Raw genomic sequence first — 26,273 nt, forward strand, 5'->3', positions numbered from 1 at the left:
GATCCCACTTTCCCCATGCTGATTGGCTGTCATCACTTCAACAAGTTGGCAGCCATTTTATGACTCGTCTTCAGCCTAGTCCCACAAAAAAAGATTTTTAAAAAGGGGCCAGGGTAGGGACAACCTGACTCCCTAACCTTGGTGCAGGGGTCCCCAAGGTGAAAAAAAGGAGGGGGCGCAGTGTGTCCTCCTCCTAGGCCCCAGGAACCACCACGTCCTGGGGCTAAGATATAAAGAAATGTGGGGGTGCACAGCACACCCGCGCCCCAGGCACCGCCACCTCCTTGGGGCAAAACATGCTAAAATAATGCAGGGAGCCCCATGCGGCACCTGGGACCGGCACCTCCCCGGGGCAAACGTTGGCTATTAATGCAGACAGGGGCGTATGACCTCACCTCCGCAGGCCCCGGGACCACCACCTCTCCAGGGCTAAACATAAAATGAATGCAGTAGGCACTGCATGACCACCTGCAGCCCTGGGGACCACCACCTCCCCAGGGTATGCAATAATATGTATGCAATATGTATGCAGGAGGGCCCACTGGGCCTGCCCAGGTCCCCAGCCTCAGTAACCGCCATCTCCCCAGGGCTATTTATATAATTAATAAGGGACAGCATGGCTCTGCGTCCTGTGGATCACCACCCCGGCCTGAAATAAAATAATGACGTGGGTCCATCTTGGGCCTCTGGGACCACCATCTCCCTGGGGCAAAATTCAATGTTGGAGTGGGATCGTGCCATCCCCCCCCCCATTGTGGACCACCACCTCCCAGGGCCGGCTCCTGTTACCTCCTGAGGTGCTCACCCTCAGGAGGTAGCTGTTTCCTTTTGCTTGGTGGGAGCTGACAGCTCCCACCAAGCAATAGCAAACATAACTCCACTTTCTACAAGTGGGCGTTGTCAAACAGTTCCTGCTTGCAGAAAGTGAGGTTTTCATCTGTTTCCCTGCACGCAAATATGTGTGCAAGGAAACAGATTAAAACATTGCTTCTGTAAGGGAGCTGTTATTTAAACCAGTTCCCTTTTTGCAGGAGCAATGCCGGCTCCCCAGGACATTGTGAGCGGGATAGGACAGCAGGGGCCTTCAGACTGCCCCTGCGGTCCTCAGTTGGCAGTAAGTATCTTGCTTGTAAGCCACTTTGAAGTTATTCCACGAGAGATCATTGCAATAACAATAATCTCTCCACAGAATGACTTTCAAGCAGCACACAAGCAAGATGTGTGTTTGAACATTGTAGTTAGGTTTTGGTGCACACCAGAACAAAGTGACATCTGGCTTGCTGGTAAGGCTCTTGGACTGTTGCTCAGTAGGTTGAAGGTTCAAATCCTAGCATCAAATGCAGTGTGTCTAAAAATTCACTATTGTTTTGACTATTAAACATTCCTGGTGATGGAACATTTATATATTTTTGCCATCAAAATAGAAAGACTTACCTGTGGCCGAGAGATTAAGGTCCACTCTAGGTGTGTCAGCAGTCACATTCCTGGTTTAATTACTTTTCATATGCAACTATTTAAGATATATATTGAAATGTAATTGCACTCTTTTTACTGTCAAATATTTTTTTCTTTTGAATTTGTCCTAAAATATATCATTCTAGGTATATCATTCATCAAAGTCTAAAGAAACTCTCTGCGTAGTTATAGGGGGTGCGGCCAACCCCCGCCACGGTGCGGGGTTGGATGGTTATAGGGGGGTAGCCTCAGGGACAGGCCTGGCACAGCACAGGGTTAGGTGGTTATAAGGGCTTGGCTGCAGGGCCTGGTCACAGTCCACAGGTGGGGGACCGCATCAATACCTTCAAACAAAACAGTTCACACTGGTTTCCCCTCTATGATCCACTGCTTGGAGTAACATACTTTATGTTCACAGTAAACAAAGCAGACTGAAACCTTCCTGCGGTAGAGAATATAACAATTCTCAGGCCGTATTTATTCACAACCATATAAACACGACATAAAAAACATCATCATATGTACAGTATTTCTTTTCATCCTTAAATGTCCATAATTATTTACAATATGCATCTCAAATAGTTTATGTTCTTTAAAAAGGAGTCATGGTTGTCCACCCACCAGGCACCTGTGGCATCCTCTGTAAACTGGGGGCCGTGTTCCCCCCAAAACCAATTACGCTTCACAAGGGGAGACTCACCTGCCCCCTCAAGACAGAGGGGGCGCGGGCCAGCATGAAAACTATCCCCCAATCCAACCATGCCAGAGCCAACCCTAAGCAAGGGATCCCCCCTGGCACCCAATGGGAATGATACTGGGCAACCGGGCCATACCTTGGTCCCCTGGCGCAGTCTCATCCCCCCAAATTAAAAAATTCCAGGGCCATGTAATGGAGTACCGTGGGGGGAGCAATGGACATTCGCGGTAGCGGTCGTCCCGAGCCCCTTTCCTAAACCCACAGCACCGCCACCCTGGTTTGAGCCAAAAAGCTCATGATACCATCTTGAGTTTGCCTGCACTAGTATTCTTGATGCCAAGGTTATCCACCTGTTTTGTGCCAAAACATGACTCCTTCCCTCCTAAGGTCTTCCTAATACTGCTATTCTTTGGGGAGGGGTGGGCGGGAAAGAATTCCTCCAGTCCTCTGGAGGAGTGCGTCGATTGTCAGGGGCAGCCCAGGGTCAAGAAAACAACCTGACCCTAGAGGGACTTGAGTCCCCCTTTTAACTAACTCGGGCTGCCCCTGCTGATTACCTGGGAGCCCCCACCACACACCCTTCAGCCAATCGGCTCACCCCTCGGGGTGAGCGCGATTTTCAAAAAAATTCGCGGCAGCCTCAGGCTGCCGGCCGAAACCGGTCCGATCCGGCCCGCACCTGTATTGGGGGCGCGCTATGCCGTGGTGCGTGCCCCCTGCCCAGGCTCTGTAGCCAACACCTGCCGTGCGCGGCTGTAAGCCATTCATGGCAGTTGTTAGATTAACATTTAGTAATTAAAATTACTTTACGTTTTTAAAAAACATAGAAATTCACTGAAAAAAAACAAAGGTTACAGGAACGTAATGGTTAGGAAATATAATTTTTTTAAAAACATAGAAATTCACTTTAAAAAGCCAAAGGTTACAGGGACGTTATAGTTAGGTTCTGAATTCACTTGCACAAAACCACAGAAATTCAGCAGTTATAGTTGGAGTTATTTCTAGTATATAACTTGCGCCCTAAGGTAACTATAACTCGTGCAGTCACCATGCACTATTACAGCACTCATGACAGTTTCTATAATGTTATTATTAAAATATAAACGAAACAGCAGTCAAATTATTGAAGAAAAAACTGTGCATATCGGGGGCGCGAGTTATAGTTACCTTAGGGCACGAGCTATAGTTACTAGGAATAGCTCTAATTATAACTGATGAATTTCTATGGTTTTATGCGTATAAATTCAGAATCTAACTATAACGTCCCTGTAACCTTTGTTTTTTTAAGTTTATATACATATATATTTAATTGACTATATAGATAGATATTATATATACATAGATAGACATATATATATGGCATTTATATATACCCTTTCAGGCTTAGAGTTCCAGATAAATTATGCAAATAAGGGAACGGGGAACTCTTTACAGGTTTTGGTGGAGAGCAGCTCTGATATGGAGTATCCTGCAGCACCATAGACACTGAATCTGCTCTTCTCAAATGTCTGTTTTTCTAGCAGAGGTTTTAAGCATAGAATTAAACTGTGCCATCCTCAGCGAGCGTAAATGGGACAAAGCCTTTTGCATTTTTACAGCAAAGACTTTAAGCACAGAATTAGTACCATTCATAATGAACTGAAAAATAACAAAAGCCTTTTACCACTCAAGGCTCAGTATTACAGCTTTGCATTTGCAAAATACCATCCAAGCCAACCTGGAATGAATACAAGCAACCCTTTGCCTAAAATCTCTGCTAGAGAAATATTTGTATGCCTACTTTATGAGCACTCTTGTACTTTTGCGATTGATGGCTAGAGTATGTATTCTGATGGATGCTGATTTTATATTTCAGGACGGTAAAGAGTACATCCCAATGGGAGTATGTCTAAACATAGATGAAGACTCCGGGCTCTCCTTGCCAACTTCGCCGGTTTCCTGTATGGAGGAAGAGGAAATTTGTGATCCTAAATTCCATTATGACAATGCAGCCGGAATAAGGTACTGCTCTATATTTGGTAAACATCCTATCAATTATCGTGGTATTGAGGGGGGAGGCCAGAATTAGGAAGGAAGGACACTTCAGCTGTTTGTTTCTCCTTGATTCCTTGTTTTGGATGTTGGGAACACAATGGAGGGTTCCCTAATATTTCTTAAAGACCTTGTATACTTTGTCAACAATTATGAATGTCATGATATTTCTGATAAATATCAGTTTGCAATGCAGTCAGAATGGCACTAAAATAAAGTAATGGACCAGCTTCTAATAAAACTGAGAACTTATGAGTTGGAAAGGTGAGGTAGTTCTGAGGCATACAGGGAGAAAGTGGGATCACTTTCTGCATGGCATGATCAGGTCTAGATCAGAAAACAATGAGGTGTTTTAGAATGGAGCAGAGTTAAACCTTTAGTTGGACGCTGCCATCACATCTCAGCAGGACAGCCATATTCTTAACCTTTAATGGGACAGGCAGCCTATATTTCTATCTGATTGCTACACTTTTAAATGCGATGTAACTGCACTTTTTAGATGAACCATATACCTAGGCACAAAGTCATTATATATGTCTTCCACCTTGCACCTACTGCACGTAAAGGTGAACCAGCAGGCACAAATATTATCCCAACTTAAATCCCCACTTTTTACATATCACGTTTCAAACAGCAGAAGAGCCCTCTAACATTTCACATTTACTCCAGATACTTTCCTCAAATTTACTGTAAAAAAGATGAATCCCACTAAGTGCTCTAAGCGCCAGCCACAGTTGCTGTACTGTAAAAAATTTCCTACAGAGCAAACTCAGAGCCAACTCACGAAAATCACACTCTAAGGTTTCCCTATTGATGGTTAGTTGTGAATGGAGGCAACAAGTATTGCTCCATGACTATGACTCAGGGTGAGCGACTGGGTGGCATTGTCTCATATCACTCAGCCCTCAGTGCATTGAAACAGGTCCCCAATCAGGATGAATCGGAGGAAACACTGCTGCTGAGAGCCCCTCATCCCTTTGCAGACAATATTTCCTGCCTCCATTCTCTATTTCTCATTCCTGTGGCTGCCTTTGCTGTATTACATGGTTCAAACCACACAGAACATGCCTGCAACAGAGATTATTTCAATGATATGACATGTTCGTGGTGGAGGATCACTGCTGTAATGGTGTATCAGCGCATTAAACCACATTGGCAACACAGAAATAATGAAAATCTAGCTCTGCTGTACTGATCCTCCAAGTGTTAAAAGCTTTAATGTTGGGTGGCAGAGGTCCTCTTAAAAGGTTGCACAACCAAGGCTGACCTTATGGAAGCTAGGGCAGATTAGTCCTCAAAGAAACATCTTACTCTGCAGAATGCCTGATCGATTCACCAATACAATCTTGTTAGAAAATTATTACGTTCAAATGTAAAGACATAGTTACTTAGCCATGCTTTTCTTTCTTTTGCAGTCGCTACCTACAGAGTAGTAAACGGAAAAGCCGGCCAGCAAGCGTGAAGACTTTTGATGATGTCCCACTGGAACCGATAGTGAAAGTGGTTTTGGAGGTAAGATCATATACATAAGCTTTGACTCTTCCTCTGTTTTTTTAACGAACAAGGTCCATTCCCTCATCCTCTGATATGTATATCACTTTAATAGGATAATCAAACAGACAGTGGGATGGTACTGGCTTCAGAAGAACTGAAAACCCTGGTAAACGCAACAGGAAACCCATCAAACTCCTATAGGTGAGTCTTAGCTTATAAACTGATGTGCTCAGTAGACATTCACATGTGTTTCTCAGTGGGATGGGACAGATATCACCCACTTATGAGTTCAAATATCTTGGTGACAAAGCTGTCTTGTTTTTAGCTAGCAACAGCTAAGTTCTCACTAAAGTGTCAGAATATTTCTCAGTATCCATAAGCAAAGTAATGATCTTGACTTGTGATTTTTTTATGTTGTTCCATAAATTTGTTGAAGCTGTAGAAATGTGCAACCAGCAGGTCACAGGTTTGAATTGTAATAGATGTAATGCAAATTCTATTGAGCTGTATGAGTCCCATTTAGTTGGTTAATCGTAACACTGGTTAAATGAATTGCAGAAGACCTCCAGGAAGGATCTGGGCACCTTGAGATGGTGGTTTGTAAGATACCCAACTCTAGAGGAAGCACCATTGGCTCTCACTCTATAGTGAGAACACTGAGAATCCTACCCATGGATCAGTGTTTACTTCCTTACCTTTAATTTACCTAGAGTCAATAGGCGTATCCACGAAGCTGTCCCATAAGCTATGAAATGTGTGACTGCTGCTTGATAGTGACTTTCTTTTCAAGCCACCCCTCCTTCGTTAGTCAATGAAGTCATCAGTAACACTTTATGTGTCTCGCTTCCCTTGCTTCCAGCCTCCTGCAAGATATCACTGGTTCACATGGTGCTCAGTTTCCATTTAGACTATTGTGATGCCATCTGTAGTCAAAAAGAGCCCAGAACCATGCAGCTGGACTCGTATTCAGCTTTTATGGTTGCAAGGGTATCTCCGCTGCCTTCACAACACTTCCCTGGGCTCCCTAGGAGAGCCCAGACTTCATAATGCTGTGCAACAGGACTGCTCGACAGTGGCACTAGGAAGCTCTCTATGTCCTTCCATCTATCACAACCAAACAGAAGCCTGAGGTCAGCATCTCAAAAACTACTTTCCACCCTATCATTCTGTTAAGGAAACACTCTGCACTTAAGGGTGTGATTAGAAAGACTTCTTGCCCTTTCAGAGAGGACTGGAAACCGCCCATTTAATTCAGATTATGGACAACGAGTATATAATAGGTCCTATCGCTTTGATTTGCCTTGTTGAAGACTACACGCACCTCAGGTCAGTCAGATGCACAAGTCTGGCCCCTCCATACAGCAGCTGACGCCTGTTAATCAGGGGGCCACGATTTAATGCGCACATTGTACAAACTGCGGTAGTTTGAAGGACGTCAGTGCTCCGATTCATGGCAACCGTCCCGTCTTCCCTCATGACAATCTCAGGTTTTCACTTTCTGCCACTTTAGCGCTTTGGGGGCGGCCTCCAGCAGCATAACGTGCATACCTGTGTACCAACCGACTCCTCTTGTGGTACTATTATGTCAGCTTCCGTAAAGCTGCAGCTCTCCCTACTCACAACAATGGCACATGCCCTGCAGATATCCGTGGCGGGGAGGCGGGCTCGTCTTGTGTTGAATAGCGGCTCCTTGACCCCAGAGGTCAGGCACTACAGTAGGCTGGCCAAGGAGCCGCCGGTGCAACGCTTCAACCAGTGTGCCCAAGGGCAGTCACACAGAACTCCTGTGAGCGCAATCAGGGCACTGAACCGTGGCAGCAGGAAATAGGAAACTAGAGAGGTCTGTCAGGCAGAAAACAACGCCGCCAGGGTCCACAGCGGCTTGGGTTAGGCCTGCAGTCTTTACTTTACGTCACTGTGGATGGCTCCTATGCCGTCATTCATTGTCCATTACTCTACCTACTTTTGTCTGTAAGTTTTGGACTCCTATTATTTTCCTCCTATTTTCTGGTTAGCTACATATATTACACGCGATCACCTGTTAATGGCTGGTTCTCGCCTCGCACATGGCCACTCCTATAAAAACACAGGTTTTACTCTATACAGTACAGGTTCTGTAGGCCCAGTTCTCCATCCCAAGCACACCTTAACACTTACATTACTTCATAAATGTCCAGAATAATTTGATATGACAGCAGAAGTGGCACAGCTGGTTTATGCACCTGCTGTGCAGTCTTCTGAACCTCAAGAGTACAGCTTCATATTCTATCTAGACTGACTCAGTCTATCATCTCTCCCATTGATCCGAATCTTGCCAACCCTACGTAATTATATATTAATAATTCTATACATAATGGCAACTGATCTGCAGCACACCGAAAATAAAAGTGAAACATAATTTTCACTGAAGAGAATACTTTTATCCCTATTCTGTAGGCATTTCCATACGTAAGTCACACTTAGGTGCAGAACCAATTTAATTTACGAATACAAATAAAATGTAGTGATTCACAGATTGCAAGTTTGCCATCATAAATACTGAAAATTAAGCTAGTCTGGTGAAAGTGTTATGTGTCAGATCTTTCCAGAGAGTTGGGTTTGTTGGTGCACCATGGTGAGCACACAAGCCAAAGCTAGTAAACATATTCAACACACGTTTGTGAGGGGAAACAACGATGGCTGAACAACGACAGGCGTTTTCCACGAAAGCGGAACAATACTTTCCTGAACAACGACCCTATTTTCCTCTGCCTTAACCACGCTTGTCTGGACAACTAACATGCATGGTTAAGGCAGATGAAAACAGACCTGGAATCCGAGAGGACGCGGTCAGGTGAGTGGGGGTGGAGTAGGGGTGGGGGGTAATTTTAGGGGACGGGGTAGTTTTAATTTTTAAGGGCGGGAGTGGGGGGGTCGGGGTGATTTTAGGTTTTAATGGTGGCGGTGGAGGGTTGGGGTAATTTTAGTTTTTAGGGGCGCTTTAGTTTTAGGGGCGCTTTAGTTTTAGGGGCGGGGTGGGGGTTCGGGGTAGTTTTAGGTTTTTAGGGGCGGTCGGGGTTGGTGAAGTTTAGGTTTTAGGGGTGGGGTGGGGAGGTCGGGGTAGTTTTAGGTTTTAGAGGCGGGGTGGGGGATCAGAGGGGTCGCATGCTGGAGAACCATGCATGCCATTCCACGCATGTCTTTACCAGGAATGCCTTTACAAAGAAAAATCGTTGTTAATGCATTCATGGTAAAGACATTAGTGGTAACAATGCCGTCGTTGTTCCGACCGCGTTGTTCAGGCATGCGTGGTTCTAGCATGCGTTGTTCTGACGTATATTCACACATGTTTGTGAGGGGAAACCGACGGGCGTTGTCCACGAAAGCGGAACAACGCTTTCCTGGACAACGACCCTGTTTTCCTCTGCCTTAACCACACATGTCTGGACAACAAACTTACATGGTTAAGGGAGAGGAAAACAGACTCGGGGTCGGAGAGGACGTGGTCAGGTAAGTGGGGTTGGGGTAGGGTTGGGGGGTAGTTTTAGAGGCAGGGTGGGGGTAGTTTTAATTTTTAAGGGTGGGAGTTGGGGATCAGAGTAATTTTAGGCTTTAATGGTTGAGGTTGGGGGTTGGGGTAATTTTAGTTTTTAGGGGCTGGTGAGGGGTAGTTTTAGGGGCAGGGTGGGGGGATCGGGGTAGTTTTTGGGATGGGGTGGGGGGTCAGGGTAGTTTTAGGTTTAGGAGCGGGTTGGGGTAGTTTTAGGTTTTTGGGGCGGAGGGACAGGGGGGCCACATGCTGGAACCATGCATGCCATTCCACGCATGCATTTACCAGGAATACCTTTACAATGAAAAATCGTTGTTAATGCATTCGTGGTAAAGGCATTAGTGGTAACAATGTGGTTGTTGTTCCGACCACATTGTTCAGGCATGTGAGGTTACAACATGCGTTGTTCCGATGTCTATTCGTTTGCGAGTATTCACAAACTTTTGTGAGGGATTTTCTGCTCTGCAGACAGTGGTAGATTTGCTTGCTTTGAGAGGTAGAGTAAATCTGTTTTCAGCAAATTGAAGAGGAAACCCCTCTAAAATGGTGGAAAGGATTATAAATGGGGAAACAAAAGCCTCTTTTACACTGCAAACGTTCTTTTACATGACATTTCTGAATGCAGGGATGCACTGTATAGATGTACCTTTCTGTGTGCAAAATATTTCAGGCGTGGAAGTACTTTATGGATTCTGACAGTACATCTCTGACTTTTTGAGAATTATACCTTTATATTAAGTCAGGTTAGTATAAATAAAAAGGGAGCATTTTATCTGCAAAAGTGAGTCTTTAAAGTAAGCCTTGATATAAGGCTTGCAACGTTTTTATTACATAATCGAAGTACCATGTAGATTTCTGATATTGGCCTGTTCATAGTTCACTTAGCTTCCTGCTTTGACTTGTGCCATTTTATCCAAGAAGCTGGAAATATTTCCTTGTATGTGCTAGTAGTTACTGAAAATGGGCGTTCATGGTATCGACAAGAGTGATGACAATTTCTTGAGAGAAAAACTCTGTATTTTCATACTATCAATTATTGTACCTATACAAGGTGGAGAGGGATACTGGGCTATCTTAGGAAAGTATGCATATACCATTCCGACATATTTAAACTTTTTTTTTTTACAGTGGGCTGGTGTCCAGCAAAAGCAAGGAATCTGTCATGTCTTCAACTTCCCACCAAACAAGTGGCTACCAGTCGGGTTATCACTCTGACGACATGGACACCACGGCTTTCTCTAGTGAAGAAACAGAACTATTGCACCAGGAGAACAAGTTTCAGAACTGCTGCACCCTGTCAGTGTAGCATGACTTTGCAATCCAGCTGAACCCAGTTTCCGCTGACAAATCTGGAAGTCACTGGAAATGTGTTGGGTCTTAAATGTGTGCCTTCTTGAACATGCATGCGATTGACATTCCGCCGGCCTTCAGTGAAGGGCGACCAAGCTAAAGGGGACTTGCACCGTGGACCATACGGACTAAGTGAAGGACTTGTCAAGGAGCCGTGCCCTCCCTGGGCAGTAGAGTATTTGTCATCGACAGAAGTATTTATATATGTATATTTTTCTATAATTGAAATATGTGTTCTGTTTATTGACACTGAGTGTCTCCCATTTGTCAATTATTGCAGATAACAGTATTGTTAGAGTAAAAAGAAATGAAGGATAAGCTCTGAGCTATTTAGAGAGAAAAAAAAATATATATATATATATATATATATATATATATATAGTATGAGTCCTTTGGAAACTTTAGTAAAATAAACCACTGTGACCATAACTCGAACATTTATATAAGAAGCTGCAGTTTTCTCTTAATGGATACATACATTCTATAGGCCGTGTCTCTAATGACAGTTTGCTGAAAAGTGGCTGTACAACATTTTTACTACTGATAGTCGACTCACATTCTCCTGCTGACATTTGTTTGCTTTAAAGATATTTTACTCCAGTACTTTCACCTACACTCCTTTCCCAAAAAACGTCAGGCAAAACAATTTGAAGTGTCCTTTTGAGGGTTGTATTAGACGTTTGAACAAAGACATTGACAGGAGTAATGATCCATCAGGCCCGTATAGTCCTCCTGTATGGCCTGCTATAATCTACAGATAAAGCTAGGCTGGGAGCATGCTGTTTAGCCTGGGTGGAGAACCGAAAAACATATTACCACTTCACTGTGGTAGCCCACTCTGTAAATGTGTTAAACTTAATTTCATGTATGTAGTGATGCACTGGTAAAATAAACTAGCAGGGCCTCGTCACTTCCATAGACATAGACTGCAAAATCGGGGTCGGCTGGGATTTGTAAAAATAAAACAATCTATAGTTTGTCGTGTTAGCGATTATGATCCCAGTAGGAGTCGATGGTAACACTAATGGGTAATTGTTCTCGGTGCAAACGCTTGTACAAGTGAGTGCAAGTGAGTGAATGAAAAACACAAAATCTACATAAACCTTCTACAGGTGCTCCGCATCAGCAAACACATGAAAGTGACTATCCCTTGACTTTATGGCTGCTGTATTTCCTTCTTTAGCTATCCTTGTACCTATACCCACATAACATACCATGATAGTGAATTATGCAAGCAAACATGTCTTGCAGCAGTTTAACTTGTAGCCTGAAGTGGTTGTTTCTTAATAGCTAATGTATTTTTATATGAAAGCTGTTTTAGTTCTGGAACTCAGGAGTTGTGAGCCAACTTTGCCATGTCAATTATTTATAACATGTTCACGTAGAGTAAATGTAATATATGACAGTGCATCTTTATGAATATATATTGTACATAGATAAATATATATATACATCATGAGGTTATGATTCGCATTTGATGTCAGTATTAGTTATCTGTATTGTGAAACATAAACATTTTTTATCAATCTGAAGTGTCTGCCCTTTTTCTTTTAAAAAGTTAACAATCTGTGGCTTTTGGCTTCAGAGCTTGAGTGATACATGTTTTTCATGTGGCCTTTTCAAATTGGCGATCTTGTTGGAGTGTACTTTGACTTACGTCGTGGAACGCAGACTCCCAGAAGGCCACAAGGTTCCATTTTCTTAAACTAGCAAAACTACACAGGGCCAAAGTAAGCTCAGCTAACAATGCACGATTCCTGTAGAATGTTGTTTGGTGTGCTGTGAGGATCTTGGTCCGCTGTACCCCGGTGTGAAAGTTCTGCAAACTGCACGTGCTCTTTGGTCACAGTAACAGCTACCCGTCTTAATCAGTTTATATGAAGTATGATTGCTTTGTGAGGTGCGGCTGCATCTAGCTTTTCAAGAGCGTGAGTCCTTGATTTTGCCCTGCACAATCAGTGTGCAGAAACAACCTATCTCCAGAGCTCGCTCTTGGGCTGGTGAAGGTATTTCATCTGTCGCAAGACGAACGTCAATTTCTTATATCTGTTGGCTTTCGATTACTTTTCTGGTGCTGTTTAGACTTCATATTTTGGGCTGTAAAGTTGTGCAAAGCTACGAATCTCGCTGGGGAGGGGAATGAGTCCATCACATTTTTTGAAGCTGTGGCATCAGATCATCAGAGCAGACATGAGTATTCCACTCTGGCCTGAGCGGGACAGCGTATCTGAAGACTGATGTTCCTCTTTTTCTAGCTACAGCTGTCTCCTAAGTTTTTCTTCAAGGCTTTTAACTTTGGGTATTTACTTCTCTCTAGGGCATTTGATCATTTTCCAAAAATATTACTGGCAGAATTTGGCTGTTTTTCTCTTACTTAAACAATCTGAAGAGTGACAAAGATTTCAAGAGTTCCTGTGACCGGTCATTGCCTACCTGGTCGAGGATGTCACACAAGTGTGCCTCCTCTTGAGAACCACACAAGACATTGTGGAAAGGACTAGTATAGTCATTGCCTACCGGGTCGAGGATGTCACACAAGTGTGCCGCACAACACTTTGTGGAGAGGACTAGTACAGGGGATACTGCCCGAGAAGACAGTGCAGCGTGGTGCCCGAGGGCACCACGTGGGAATATTCATCTGAGGGTACATCCTCCCCTTTCCAAACACCATGGTCCAGATTAAAAAGTGTGTAGTATCATTGCTGCCGACCACAATGGGCACTAACTAGTAGGGTGTAATTTCTACCCCTTAGAGTGGGGGGGGGGGGGGGGTTGCCACCAGTCGATAAAAAACATTTTACCAAGCTACGAGCAATGCTTATTCTCAAGTTAAGTTCAGTAAATATTTGCAAGAGACCAGCACTTATGTCTATTTGTTAGAGCTTGTAGTCAAAACATACATCAGGTCACAGTGTTAAAACACTTACATGCTATTGAACCAGCTGTTTAGGTTGGGTTCGCTGGTCGATTAACAGAAAATAATGACACATTAGAAACCATAAAAAAGCCTCTAGGGCTGTTCTTGAACCCGAGGAATTAAGAGCTGCTGCCTTACGTGCGTTTTCTGGTGTCTTTAACATTGCTATCCACTAAAGAGATTATTGTAGCTTTTCAATGTTTGTCTTGTTTATAAATCGAACCTGCGCTGCCTTTCGAAGATTCTGTGTTCTTCTTTGCATCTGCGGAAATTCAAACTTGTTTTCAGCCACAGTCAAGGAAATCAGTAAGTCTAAAACCAAGAAACAGAAGGAGCTTATTATTTCAAAACATCTTAATGAGATATTCATTGGTTGACCATACAGCACGTTAAAAGTCATCAACATGGTTAGCAAAAAATCGAAACTGCCATTTAACCATGTGGCCCATTGGAAACATTAACCAACATTTAAGAAGAAAGGAAACTAAAAGGGAAAAAGAGAGGCCTAGGGAAAAAAAGAAGCAAATCAGTTACCGAGGTGAACACGTTCTACTATAAAATCCTAGCTAAAGGATGCGTTACATAACAATGTACAAACTTGGAGCTTCACAAACAGTGTACAAACTTGGACCACGAACACATCTCCCCCCGAAAAAGGCCAGGCCCCACCAACTCTCTGTTTCAATCAGACATCCATTCTGCACCCAACATAGACAATAGTGCATTCCACAAAAGATGTTTTGTAATTATGATTGTTTATAAATTATGTAAATTGTAAGTTATTTTTTAGTTAGATATTAGGTCTGAGTTGCTAGGTTTATAAGGGTATGTGGTAGGTAATTAACTAATAATTACTTCTTAATGTATTGATAATTGTTCTATTAGTTATTAATTATGTAAGTTGTGTAATTATTATACATTATAAGTTATATATCAGGTGAGGGTTGTTGGGATTGTAGGAGCATAGAGTGGTTAGTTAAGTAATGAATAATTAATTAATACTTTATTATTAATTATTTTATTGATTGTTAATTATGTAAATTGTGCAATGCTTCTATTTTTAAATGGGTTTGTAGAAGTATAAGTTAATTAATTGATAATGTACATGTATTTATTAAGTTATTATTAATGATATATTGATTCATATTTATGTGAATTGTGTAATTATAATATGTGTTCTATTTATATATTAGGTGTGCAATGTTGTGCTTGTAGCACAGGTTGGGAACTTATTAAGTAATAACAATTAATTAATTAATCATTTATTATTATTTATTTCATTGATTACTAAATTTGCTAATTGTGTTATATTTATTTACTTATATTTTAAGGGTGAGCTTCTAGGTTTGTGGGAGTATATTGCGGGAATTTAATTACACAATAAATTAATAACATTTTTTAATTCATACTTATTACAGTTTTTAAGAATCATGTAAATAGTTTATTTGCTTTTTAATATATATATATATATAATTTTCCTAATAAGAATTGTATATTTTTGGTCAACTAATATGTTTATTAAAAACTGTTATGTGTTTAAAGTAAACTTAACTATAATACTTTTTTTCATATTGTTTAAAGGTATGTAACATTATTTATTTGTTTAATTTTAAAAAGGGGCGGTCCGAAAACACGTTTTTTCCCATTCTTTTTCCCATAGGATCTTTAGACATGCCTACAGTCAACTGCTGAACAGAATGACTCCAACTTTGGCAGGAAGCTAGATCTTGGTGTTGTGTGTTTAGTTCTTTGGTGTAAATCCTTTCAGTAGTTTCCGAGATATTAAAGGTTAAAAAAATATAGATATCTAGGGACGCTGCAACTCCGTACATCCCAGAGATCTCATCGGTTGCCAACACTTCAACCAGGTAGTGTTGGCAGCCATTTTGGGACTTAGCTTCAGCCGAGTCACAAAAAATAAATAAAAGGTGGCAGGGTACGAATACTCTAGCCCCCTAGCCTTGGTCTTGGAGCCCCCCTCCCCCAGGGGCCCAGTTAGGGCAAAAAAGTATATGTTTTTAAATGTATGAAAATCTGTGGATCCACCGAAAATTTAAACCAAAACAAGCGTGGTTTCCCGCACCTGTTGTTTTAACCCCTTCGCTGCCAGGCCTTTTCCCCCTCCTGTGCAAGGCCTTTGTTTGCCTATTTGGGGCAGTTTGCGCTTAGGCCCTCATAACTTTTTGTCCACATAAGCTAACCAAGCCAAATTTGCGTCCTTTTTTTCCAACATCCTAGGGATTCTAGAGGTACCCAGACTTTGTGGGTTCCCTTGAAGGAGGCCAAGAAATTGGCCAAAATACAGTGAAAATTTCGTTTTTTTCAAAAAAATTGGAAAAAGTGGCTGCAGAAGAAGGCTTGTGGATTTCCCCCTGAAAATGGCATCAACAAAGGGTTTGCAGTGCTAAACTCAGCAGCTTCCTAGCTTTCAGGAACAGGCAGACTTGAATTAGAAAACCCAATTTTTCAACACAATTTTGGCATTTTACTGGGGCATACCCCATTTTTGCAATTTTTTGTGCTTTCAGCCTCCTTTCAGTCAGTGACAGGAATGGGCATGAAACCAATGCTGGATCCCAGAAACCTAACCATTTCTGAAAAGTAGACAAAATTCTGAATTCAGCAAGGGGTCATTTGTGTAGATCCTACAAGGGTTTCCTACAGAAAATAACAGCTGAAAAAGAAAAATATTGAAATTGAGGTGAAAAAAACATCAATTTTTCTCTACGTTTTACTCTGTAACTTTTCCCTGCAATGTCAGATTATGGAAAGCAATATACTGTTACGTCTGCTGGACTCCTCTGGTTGCGGGGATATATAGGGCTTGTAGGTTCATCAAGAACCCGAGGAACCCAGAGCCAATAAATGAGCTGCACCCTGCAGTGCGTTTTCATTCTATACCGGGTATACAGCAATTCATTTGCTGAAATATAAAGAGTAAAAAATTGCTATCAAGAAAACCTTTGCATTTCCAAAAAGGGCACAAGATAAGGTGATTCAGACATCTCTGAATTCCGGGGTGACCATACAAGCATGTGAATTATAGGGAATTTCTCAAATAGATGTCTTTTTTACACACTCTCCTATATTTGGAAGGAAAAAATGTAGAGAAAGACAAGGGGCAATAGCACTTGTTTTGCTAATCTATGTTCCCCCAAGTCTCCCGATAAAAATGATACCTCACTTGTGTGGGTAGGCCTAGCGCCCGCGACAGGAAACGCCCCAAAGCGCAACATGGACACATCCAAAATTTTGGGAGAAAACAGAGGTGTTTTTTACGAAGTGCCTACCTGTAGATTTTGGCCTCTAGCTCAGCCGGCACCTAGGGAAACCTACCAAACCTGTGCATTTCTGAAAACTAGAGACCTAGGGGAATCCAAGGAGGGGTGACTTGCGGGGCTCGGACCAGGTTCTGTTACCCAGAATCCTTTGCAAACCTCCAAATTTGGCTAAAAAAACACATGTTCCTCACATTTCTGTGGCAGAAAGTTCTGGAATCTGAGAGGAGCTACAAATTTCCTTCCACCCAGCGTTCCCCCAAGTCTCCCGCTAAAAATGATACCTCACTTGCGTGGGTAGGCCTAGCGCCGGCGACAGGAAACACCCCAAAGCGCAACGTGGACACATCCTAAATTTTGGAAAAAAACAGAGGTGTTTTTTGCGAAGTGCCTACCTGTAGATTTTGGCCTCTAGCTCAGCCGGCACCTAGGGAAACCTACCAAACCTGTGCATTTCTGAAAACTAGAGACCTAGGGGAATCCAAGGAGGGGTGACTTGCGGGGCTCGGACCAGGTTCTGTTACCCAGAATCCTTTGCAAACCTCAAAATTTGGCTAAAAAAACACATGTTCCTCACATTTCTGTGGCAGAAAATTCTGGAATCTGAGAGGAGCTACAAATTTCCTTCCACCCAGCGTTCCCCCAAGTCTCCCGATAAAAATGATACCTCACTTGCGTGGGTAGGCCTAGCGCCGGCGACAGGAAACACCCCAAAGCGCAACGTGGACACATCCTAAATTTTGGGAGAAAACAGAGGTGTTTTTTGCGAAGTGCCTACCTGTAGATTTTGGCCTCTAGCTCAGCCGGCACCTTGGGAAACCTACCAAACCTGTGCATTTCTGAAAGCTAAAGACCTAGGGGAATCCAAGGAGGGGTGACTTGCGGGGCTCGGACCAGGTTCTGTTACCCAGAATCCTTTGCAAACCTCAAAATTTGGCTAAAAAAACACATGTTCCTCACATTTCTGTGGCAGAAAGTTCTGGAATCTGAGAGGAGCTACAAATTTCCTTCCACCCAGCGTTCCCCCAAGTCTCCCGATAAAAATGATACCTCACTTGCGTGGGTAGGCCTAGCGCCGGCGACAGGAAACACCTCAAAGTGCAACGTGGACACATCCTAAATTTTGGGAGAAAACAGAGGTGTTTTTTGCGAAGTGCCTACCTGAAGATTTTGGCCTCTAGCTCAGCCGGCACCTAGGGAAACCTACCAAACCTGTGCATTTCTGAAAACTAGAGACCTAGGGGAATCCAAGGAGGGGTGACTTGCGGGGCTCGGACCAGGTTCTGTTACCCAGAATCCTTTGCAAACCTCAAAATTTGGCTAAAAAAACAAATGTCCCTCACATTTTTGTGGCAGAAAGTTCTGGAATCTGAGAGGAGCTACAAATTTCCTTCCACCCAGCGTTCCCCCAAGTCTCCCGATAGTAATGATACCTCACTTGCGTGGGTAGGCCTAGCGCTGGCGACAGGAAACACCCCAAAGCGCAACGTGGACACATCCTAAATTTTTGAAAAAAACAGAGGTGTTTTTTGCGAAGTGCCTACCTGTAGATTTTGGCCTCTAGCTCAGCCGGCATCTAGGGAAACCTACCAAACCTGTGCATTTCTGAAAACTAGAGACCTAGGGGAATCCAAGGAGGTGTGACTTGCGGGGCTCGGACCAGGTTCTGTTACCCAGAATCCTTTGCAAACCTCAAAATTTGGCTAAAAAAACACATGTTCCTCACATTTCTGTGGCAGAAAGTTCTGGAATCTGAGAGGAGCTACAAATTTCCTTCCACCCAGCGTTCCCCCAAGTCTCCCGATAAAAATGATACCTCACTTGCGTGGGTAGGCCTAGCGCCGGCGACAGGAAACACCCCAAAGCGCAACGTGGACACATCCTAAATTTTGGAAAAAAACAGAGGTGTTTTTTGCGAAGTGCCTACCTGTAGATTTTGGCCTCTAGCTCAGCCGGCACCTAGGGAAACCTACCAAACCTGTGCATTTCTGAAAACTAGAGACCTAGGGGAATCCAAGGAGGGGTGACTTGTGGGGCTCGGACCAGGTTCTGTTACCCAGAATCCTTTGCAAACCTCAAAATTTGGCTAAAAAAACACATGTTCCTCACATTTCTGTGGCAGAAAGTTCTGGAATCTGAGAGGAGCTACAAATTTCCTTCCACCCAGCGTTCCCCCAAGTCTCCCGATAAAAAAAGGTTACCTCACTTGCGTGGGTAGGCCTAGCGCCGGCGACAGGAAACACCCCAAAGCGCAACGTGGACACATCCTAAATTTTGGAAAAAAACAGAGGTGTTTTTTGCGAAGTGCCTACCTGTAGATTTTGGCCTCTCGCTCAGCCGGCACCAAGGGAAACCTACCAAACCTGTGCATTTCTGAAAACTAGAGACCTAGGGGAATCCAAGGAGGGGTGACTTGCGGGGCTCGGACCAGGTTCTGTTACCCAGAATCCTTTGCAAACCTCAAAATTTGGCTAAAAAAACACATGTCCCTCACATTTTTGTGGCAGAAAGTTCTGGAATCTGAGAGGAGCTACAAATTTCCTTCCACCCAGCGTTCCCCCAAGTCTCCCGATAAAAATGATACCTCACTTGCGTGGGTAGGCCTAGCGCTGGCGACAGGAAACACCCCAAAGCGCAACGTGGACACATCCTAAATTTTGGAAAAAAACAGAGGTGTTTTTTTGCGAAGTGCCTACCTGTAGATTTTGGCCTCTAGCTCAGCCGGCACCTAGGGAAACCTACCAAACCTGTGCATTTCTGAAAACTAGAGACCTAGGGGAATCCAAGGAGGGGTGACTTGCGGTGCTCGGACCAGGTTCTGTTACCCAGAATCCTTTGCAAACCTCAAAATTTGGCTAAAAAAACAAATGTCCCTCACATTTTTGTGGCAGAAAGTTCTGGAATCTGAGAGGAGCTACAAATTTCCTTCCACCCAGCGTTCCCCCAAGTCTCCCGATAAAAATGATACCTCACTTGCGTGGGTAGGCCTAGCGCTGGCGACAGGAAACACCCCAAAGCGCAACGTGGACACATCCTAAATTTTGGAAAAAAACAGAGGTGTTTTTTGCGAAGTGCCTACCTGTAGATTTTGGCCTCTAGCTCAGCCGGCACCTAGGGAAACCTACCAAACCTGTGCATTTCTGAAAACTAGAGACCTAGGGGAATCCAAGGAGGGGTGACTTGCGGGGCTCGGACCAGGTTCTGTTACCCAGAATCCCTTGCAAACCTCAAAATTTGGCTAAAAAAACACATGTTCCTCACATTTCTGTGGCAGAAAGTTCTGGAATCTGAGAGGAGCTACAAATTTCCTTCCACCCAGCGTTCCCCCAAGTCTCCCGATAAAAATGATACCTCACTTGCGTGGGTAGGCCTAGCGCCGGCGACAGGAAACGCCCCAAAGCGCAACGTAGACACATCCAAAATTTTGGGAGAAAACAGAGGTGTTTTTTACGAAGTGCCTACCTGTAGATTTTGGCCTCTAGCTCAGCCGGCACCTAGGGAAACCTACCAAACCTGTGCATTTCTGAAAACTAGAGACCTAGGGGAATCCAAGGAGGGGTGACTTGCGGGGCTCGGACCAGGTTCTGTTACCCAGAATCCTTTGCAAACCTCAAAATTTGGCTAAAAAAACACATGTTCCTCACATTTCTGTGGCAGAAAGTTCTGGAATCTGAGAGGAGCTACAAATTTCCTTCCACCCAGCGTTCCCCCAAGTCTCCCGATAAAAATGATACCTCACTTGCGTGGGTAGGCCTAGCGCCGACGACAGGAAACACCCCAAAGCGCAACGTGGACACATCCTAAATTTTGGAAAAAAACAGAGGTGTTTTTTGCGAAGTGCCTACCTGTAGATTTTGGCCTCTAGCTCAGCCGGCACCTAGGGAAACCTACCAAACCTGTGCATTTCTGAAAGCTAGAGACCTAGGGGAATCCAAGGAGGGGTGACTTGCGGGGTTCGGACCAGGTTCTGTTACCCAGAATCCCTTGCAAACCTCAAAATTTGGCTAAAAAAACACATGTTCCTCACATTTCTGTGGCAGAAAGTTCTGGAATCTGAGAGGAGCTACAAATTTCCTTCCACCCAGCGTTCCCCCAAGTCTCCCGATAAAAATGATACCTCACTTGCGTGGGTAGGCCTAGCGCTGGCGACAGGAAACACCCCAAAGCGCAACGTGGACACATCCTAAATTTTGGAAAAAAACAGAGGTGTTTTTTGCGAAGTGCCTACCTGTAGATTTTGGCCTCTAGCTCAGCCGGCACCTAGGGAAACCTACCAAACCTGTGCATTTCTGAAAACTAGAGACCTAGGGGAATCCAAGGAGGGGTGACTTGCGGGGCTCGGACCAGGTTCTGTTACCCAGAATCCCTTGCAAACCTCAAAATTTGGCTAAAAAAACACATGTTCCTCACATTTCTGTGGCAGAAAGTTCTGGAATCTGAGAGGAGCTACAAATTTCCTTCCACCCAGCGTTCCCCCAAGTCTCCCGATAAAAATGATACCTCACTTGCGTGGGTAGGCCTAGCGCCGGCGACAGGAAACGCCCCAAAGCGCAACGTAGACACATCCAAAATTTTGGGAGAAAACAGAGGTGTTTTTTACGAAGTGCCTACCTGTAGATTTTGGCCTCTAGCTCAGCCGGCACCTAGGGAAACCTACCAAACCTGTGCATTTCTGAAAACTAGAGACCTAGGGGAATCCAAGGAGGGGTGACTTGCGGGGCTCGGACCAGGTTCTGTTACCCAGAATCCTTTGCAAACCTCAAAATTTGGCTAAAAAAACACATGTTCCTCACATTTCTGTGGCAGAAAGTTCTGGAATCTGAGAGGAGCTACAAATTTCCTTCCACCCAGCGTTCCCCCAAGTCTCCCGATAAAAATGATACCTCACTTGCGTGGGTAGGCCTAGCGCCGACGACAGGAAACACCCCAAAGCGCAACGTGGACACATCCTAAATTTTGGAAAAAAACAGAGGTGTTTTTTGCGAAGTGCCTACCTGTAGATTTTGGCCTCTAGCTCAGCCGGCACCTAGGGAAACCTACCAAACCTGTGCATTTCTGAAAGCTAGAGACCTAGGGGAATCCAAGGAGGGGTGACTTGCGGGGTTCGGACCAGGTTCTGTTACCCAGAATCCCTTGCAAACCTCAAAATTTGGCTAAAAAAACACATGTTCCTCACATTTCTGTGGCAGAAAGTTCTGGAATCTGAGAGGAGCTACAAATTTCCTTCCACCCAGCGTTCCCCCAAGTCTCCCGATAAAAATGATACCTCACTTGCGTGGGGAGGCCTAGCGCTGGCGACAGGAAACACCCCAAAGTGCAACGTGGACACATCCTAAATTTTTGGAAAAAAACAGAGGTGTTTTTTGCGAAGTGCCTACCTGTAGATTTTGGCCTCTAGCTCAGCCGGCACCTAGGGAAACCTACCAAGCCTGTGCATTTCTGAAAACTAGAGACCTAGGGGAATCCAAGGAGGGGTGACTTGCGGGGCTCGGACCAGGTTCTGTTACCCAGAATCCTTTGCAAACCTCAAAATTTGGCTAAAAAAACAAATGTCCCTCACATTTTTGTGGCAGAAAGTTCTGGAATCTGAGAGGAGCTACAAATTTCCTTCCACCCAGCGTTCCCCCAAGTCTCCCGATAGAAATGATACCTCACTTGCGTGGGTAGGCCTAGCGCTGGCGACAGGAAACACCCCAAAGCGCAACTTGGACACATCCTAAATTTTGGAAAAAAACAGAGGTGTTTTTTGCGAAGTGCCTACCTGTAGATTTTGGCCTCTACCTCAGCCGGCACCTAGGGAAACCTACCAAACCTGTGCATTTCTGAAAACTAGAGACCTAGGGGAATCCAAGGAGGGTTGACTTGCGGGGCTCGGACCAGGTTCTGTTACACAGAATCCTTTGCAAACCTCAAAATTTGGCTAAAAAAACACATGTTCCTCACATTTCTGTGGCAGAAAGTTCTGGAATCTGAGAGGAGCTACAAATTTCCTTCCACCCAGCGTTCCCCCAAGTCTCCCAATAAAAATGATACCTCACTTGCGTGGGTAGGCCTAGCGCTGGCGACAGGAAACACCCCAAAGCGCAACGTGGACACATCCTAAATTTTGGAAAAAAACAGAGGTGTTTTTTTGCGAAGTGCCTACCTGTAGATTTTGGCCTCTAGCTCAGCCGGCAGCTAGGGAAACCTACCAAACCTGTGCATTTCTGAAACCTAGAGACCTAGGGGAATCCAAGGAGGGGTGACTTGCGGTGCTCGGACCAGGTTCTGTTACCCAGAATCCTTTGCAAACCTCAAAATTTGGCTAAAAAAACAAATGTCTCTCACATTTTTGTGGCAGAAAGTTCTGGAATCTGAGAGGAGCTACAAATTTCCTTCCACCCAGCGTTCCCCCAAGTCTCCCGATAAAAATGATACCTCACTTGCGTGGGTAGGCCTAGCGCTGGCGACAGGAAACACCCCAAAGCGCAACGTGGACACATCCTAAATTTTTGAAAAAAACAGAGGTGTTTTTTGCGAAGTGCCTACCTGTAGATGTTGGCCTCTAGCTCAGCCGGCACCTAGGGAAACCTACCAAACCTGTGCATTTCTGAAAACTAGAGACCTAGGGGAATCCAAGGAGGGGTGACTTGCGGGGCTCGGACCAGGTTCTGTTACCCAGAATCCCTTGCAAACCTCAAAATTTGGCTAAAAACACACATGTTCCTCACATTTCTGTGGCAGAAAGTTCTGGAATCTGAGAGGAGCTAAAATTTCCTTCCACCCAGCGTTCCCCCAAGTCTCCCGATAAAAATGATACCTCACTTGCGTGGGTAGGCCTAGCGCCGGCGACAGGAAACGCCCCAAAGCGCAACGTGGACACATCCAAAATTTTGGGAGAAAACAGAGGTGTTTTTTACGAAGTGCCTACCTGTAGATTTTGGCCTCTAGCTCAGCCGGCACCTAGGGAAACCTACCAAACCTGTGCATTTCTGAAAACTAGAGACCTAGGGGAATCCAAGGAGGGGTGACTTGCGGGGCTCGGACCAGGTTCTGTTACCCAGAATCCTTTGCAAACCTCAAAATTTGGCTAAAAAAACACATGTTCCTCACATTTCTGTGGCAGAAAGTTCTGGAATCTGAGAGGAGCTACAAATTTCCTTCCTCCCAGCGTTCCCCCAAGTCTCCCGATAAAAATGATACCTCACTTGCGTGGGTAGGCCTAGCGCCGACGACAGGAAACACCCCAAAGCGCAACGTGGACACATCCTAAATTTTGGAAAAAAACAGAGGTGTTTTTTGCGAAGTGCCTAGCTGTAGATTTTGGCCTCTAGCTCAGCCGGCACCTAGGGAAACCTACCAAGCCTGTGCATTTCTGAAAACTAGAGACCTAGGGGAATCCAAGGAGGGGTGACTTGCGGGGCTCGGACCAGGTTCTGTTACCCAGAATCCTTTGCAAACCTCAAAATTTGGCTAAAAAAACAAATGTCCCTCACATTTTTGTGGCAGAAAGTTCTGGAATCTGAGAGGAGCTACAAATTTCCTTCCACCCAGCGTTCCCCCAAGTCTCCCGATAGAAATGATACCTCACTTGCGTGGGTAGGCCTAGCGCTGGCGACAGGAAACACCCCAAAGCGCAACGTGGACACATCCTAAATTTTTGAAAAAAACAGAGGTGTTTTTTGCGAAGTGCCTACCTGTAGATTTTGGCCTCTAGCTCAGCCGGCACCTAGGGAAACCTACCAAACCTGTGCATTTCTGAAAACTAGAGACCTAGGGGAATCCAAGGAGGGGTGACTTGCGGGGCTCGGACCAGGTTCTGTTACCCAGAATCCCTTGCAAACCTCAAAATTTGGCTAAAAAAACACATGTTCCTCACATTTCTGTGGCAGAAAGTTCTGGAATCTGAGAGGAGCTACAAATTTCCTTCCACCCAGCGTTCCCCCAAGTCTCCCGATAAAAATGATACCTCACTTGCGTGGGGAGGCCTAGCGCTGGCGACAGGAAACACCCCAAAGCGCAACGTGGACACATCCTAAATTTTTGGAAAAAAACAGAGGTGTTTTTTGCGAAGTGCCTACCTGTAGATTTTGGCCTCTAGCTCAGCCGGCACCTAGGGAAACCTACCAAGCCTGTGCATTTCTGAAAACTAGAGACCTAGGGGAATCCAAGGAGGGGTGACTTGCGGGGCTCGGACCAGGTTCTGTTACCCAGAATCCTTTGCAAACCTCAAAATTTGGCTAAAAAAACAAATGTCCCTCACATTTTTGTGGCAGAAAGTTCTGGAATCTGAGAGGAGCTACAAATTTCCTTCCACCCAGCGTTCCCCCAAGTCTCCCGATAGAAATGATACCTCACTTGCGTGGGTAGGCCTAGCGCTGGCGACAGGAAACACCCCAAAGCGCAACGTGGACACATCCTAAATTTTTGAAAAAAACAGAGGTGTTTTTTGCGAAGTGCCTACCTGTAGATTTTGGCCTCTAGCTCAGCCGGCACCTAGGGAAACCTACCAAACCTGTGCATTTCTGAAAACTAGAGACCTAGGGGAATCCAAGGAGGGGTGACTTGCGGGGCTCGGACCAGGTTCTGTTACACAGAATCCTTTGCAAACCTCAAAATTTGGCTAAAAAAACACATGTTCCTCACATTTCTGTGGCAGAAAGTTCTGGAATCTGAGAGGAGCTACAAATTTCCTTCCACCCAGCGTTCCCCCAAGTCTCCCAATAAAAATGATACCTCACTTGCGTGGGTAGGCCTAGCGCTGGCGACAGGAAACACCCCAAAGCGCAACGTGGACACATCCTAAATTTTGGAAAAAAACAGAGGTGTTTTTTTGCGAAGTGCCTACCTGTAGATTTTGGCCTCTAGCTCAGCCGGCAGCTAGGGAAACCTACCACACCTGTGCATTTCTGAAACCTAGAGACCTAGGGGAATCCAAGGAGGGGTGACTTGCGGTGCTCGGACCAGGTTCTGTTACCCAGAATCCTTTGCAAACCTCAAAATTTGGCTAAAAAAACAAATGTCCCTCACATTTTTGTGGCAGAAAGTTCTGGAATCTGAGAGGAGCTACAAATTTCCTTCCACCCAGCGTTCCCCCAAGTCTCCCGATAAAAATGATACCTCACTTGCGTGGGTAGGCCTAGCGCTGGCGACAGGAAACACCCCAAAGCGCAACGTGGACACATCCTAAATTTTGGAAAAAAACAGAGGTGTTTTTTGCGAAGTGCCTACCTGTAGATGTTGGCCTCTAGCTCAGCCGGCACCTAGGGAAACCTACCAAACCTGTGCATTTCTGAAAACTAGAGACCTAGGGGAATCCAAGGAGGGGTGACTTGCGGGGCTCGGACCAGGTTCTGTTACCCAGAATCCCTTGCAAACCTCAAAATTTGGCTAAAAAAACACATGTTCCTCACATTTCTGTGGCAGAAAGTTCTGGAATCTGAGAGGAGCTAAAATTTCCTTCCACCCAGCGTTCCCCCAAGTCTCCCGATAAAAATGATACCTCACTTGCGTGGGTAGGCCTAGCGCCGGCAACAGGAAACG

At 44.6% G+C, this 26,273-nt stretch overlaps 1 protein-coding gene across 2 annotated transcripts in view; it reads left to right on the forward strand.

Moving 5' to 3' along the window:
* Positions 1-12,084, forward strand: part of KDR (kinase insert domain receptor) — a 75,061-nt gene extending 62,977 nt beyond the window's left edge. For both annotated transcript variants that reach the window (XM_069201143.1, XM_069201146.1), the window contains exons 27-30: positions 4,008-4,153; positions 5,599-5,695; positions 5,790-5,878; positions 10,335-12,084. In XM_069201143.1, the coding sequence (XP_069057244.1) occupies positions 4,008-4,153; positions 5,599-5,695; positions 5,790-5,878; positions 10,335-10,512 (510 nt within the window). In that variant the 3' untranslated portion in view covers positions 10,513-12,084. The remainder of the gene's footprint in view (positions 1-4,007; positions 4,154-5,598; positions 5,696-5,789; positions 5,879-10,334) is intronic.
* The last annotated feature ends 14,189 nt before the right edge of the window (positions 12,085-26,273 follow it).

The sequence above is a fragment of the Pleurodeles waltl genome, chromosome 1_2, assembly GCF_031143425.1.
Source record: "Pleurodeles waltl isolate 20211129_DDA chromosome 1_2, aPleWal1.hap1.20221129, whole genome shotgun sequence".
Classification (NCBI taxonomy): Eukaryota; Metazoa; Chordata; class Amphibia; order Caudata; family Salamandridae; genus Pleurodeles; species Pleurodeles waltl.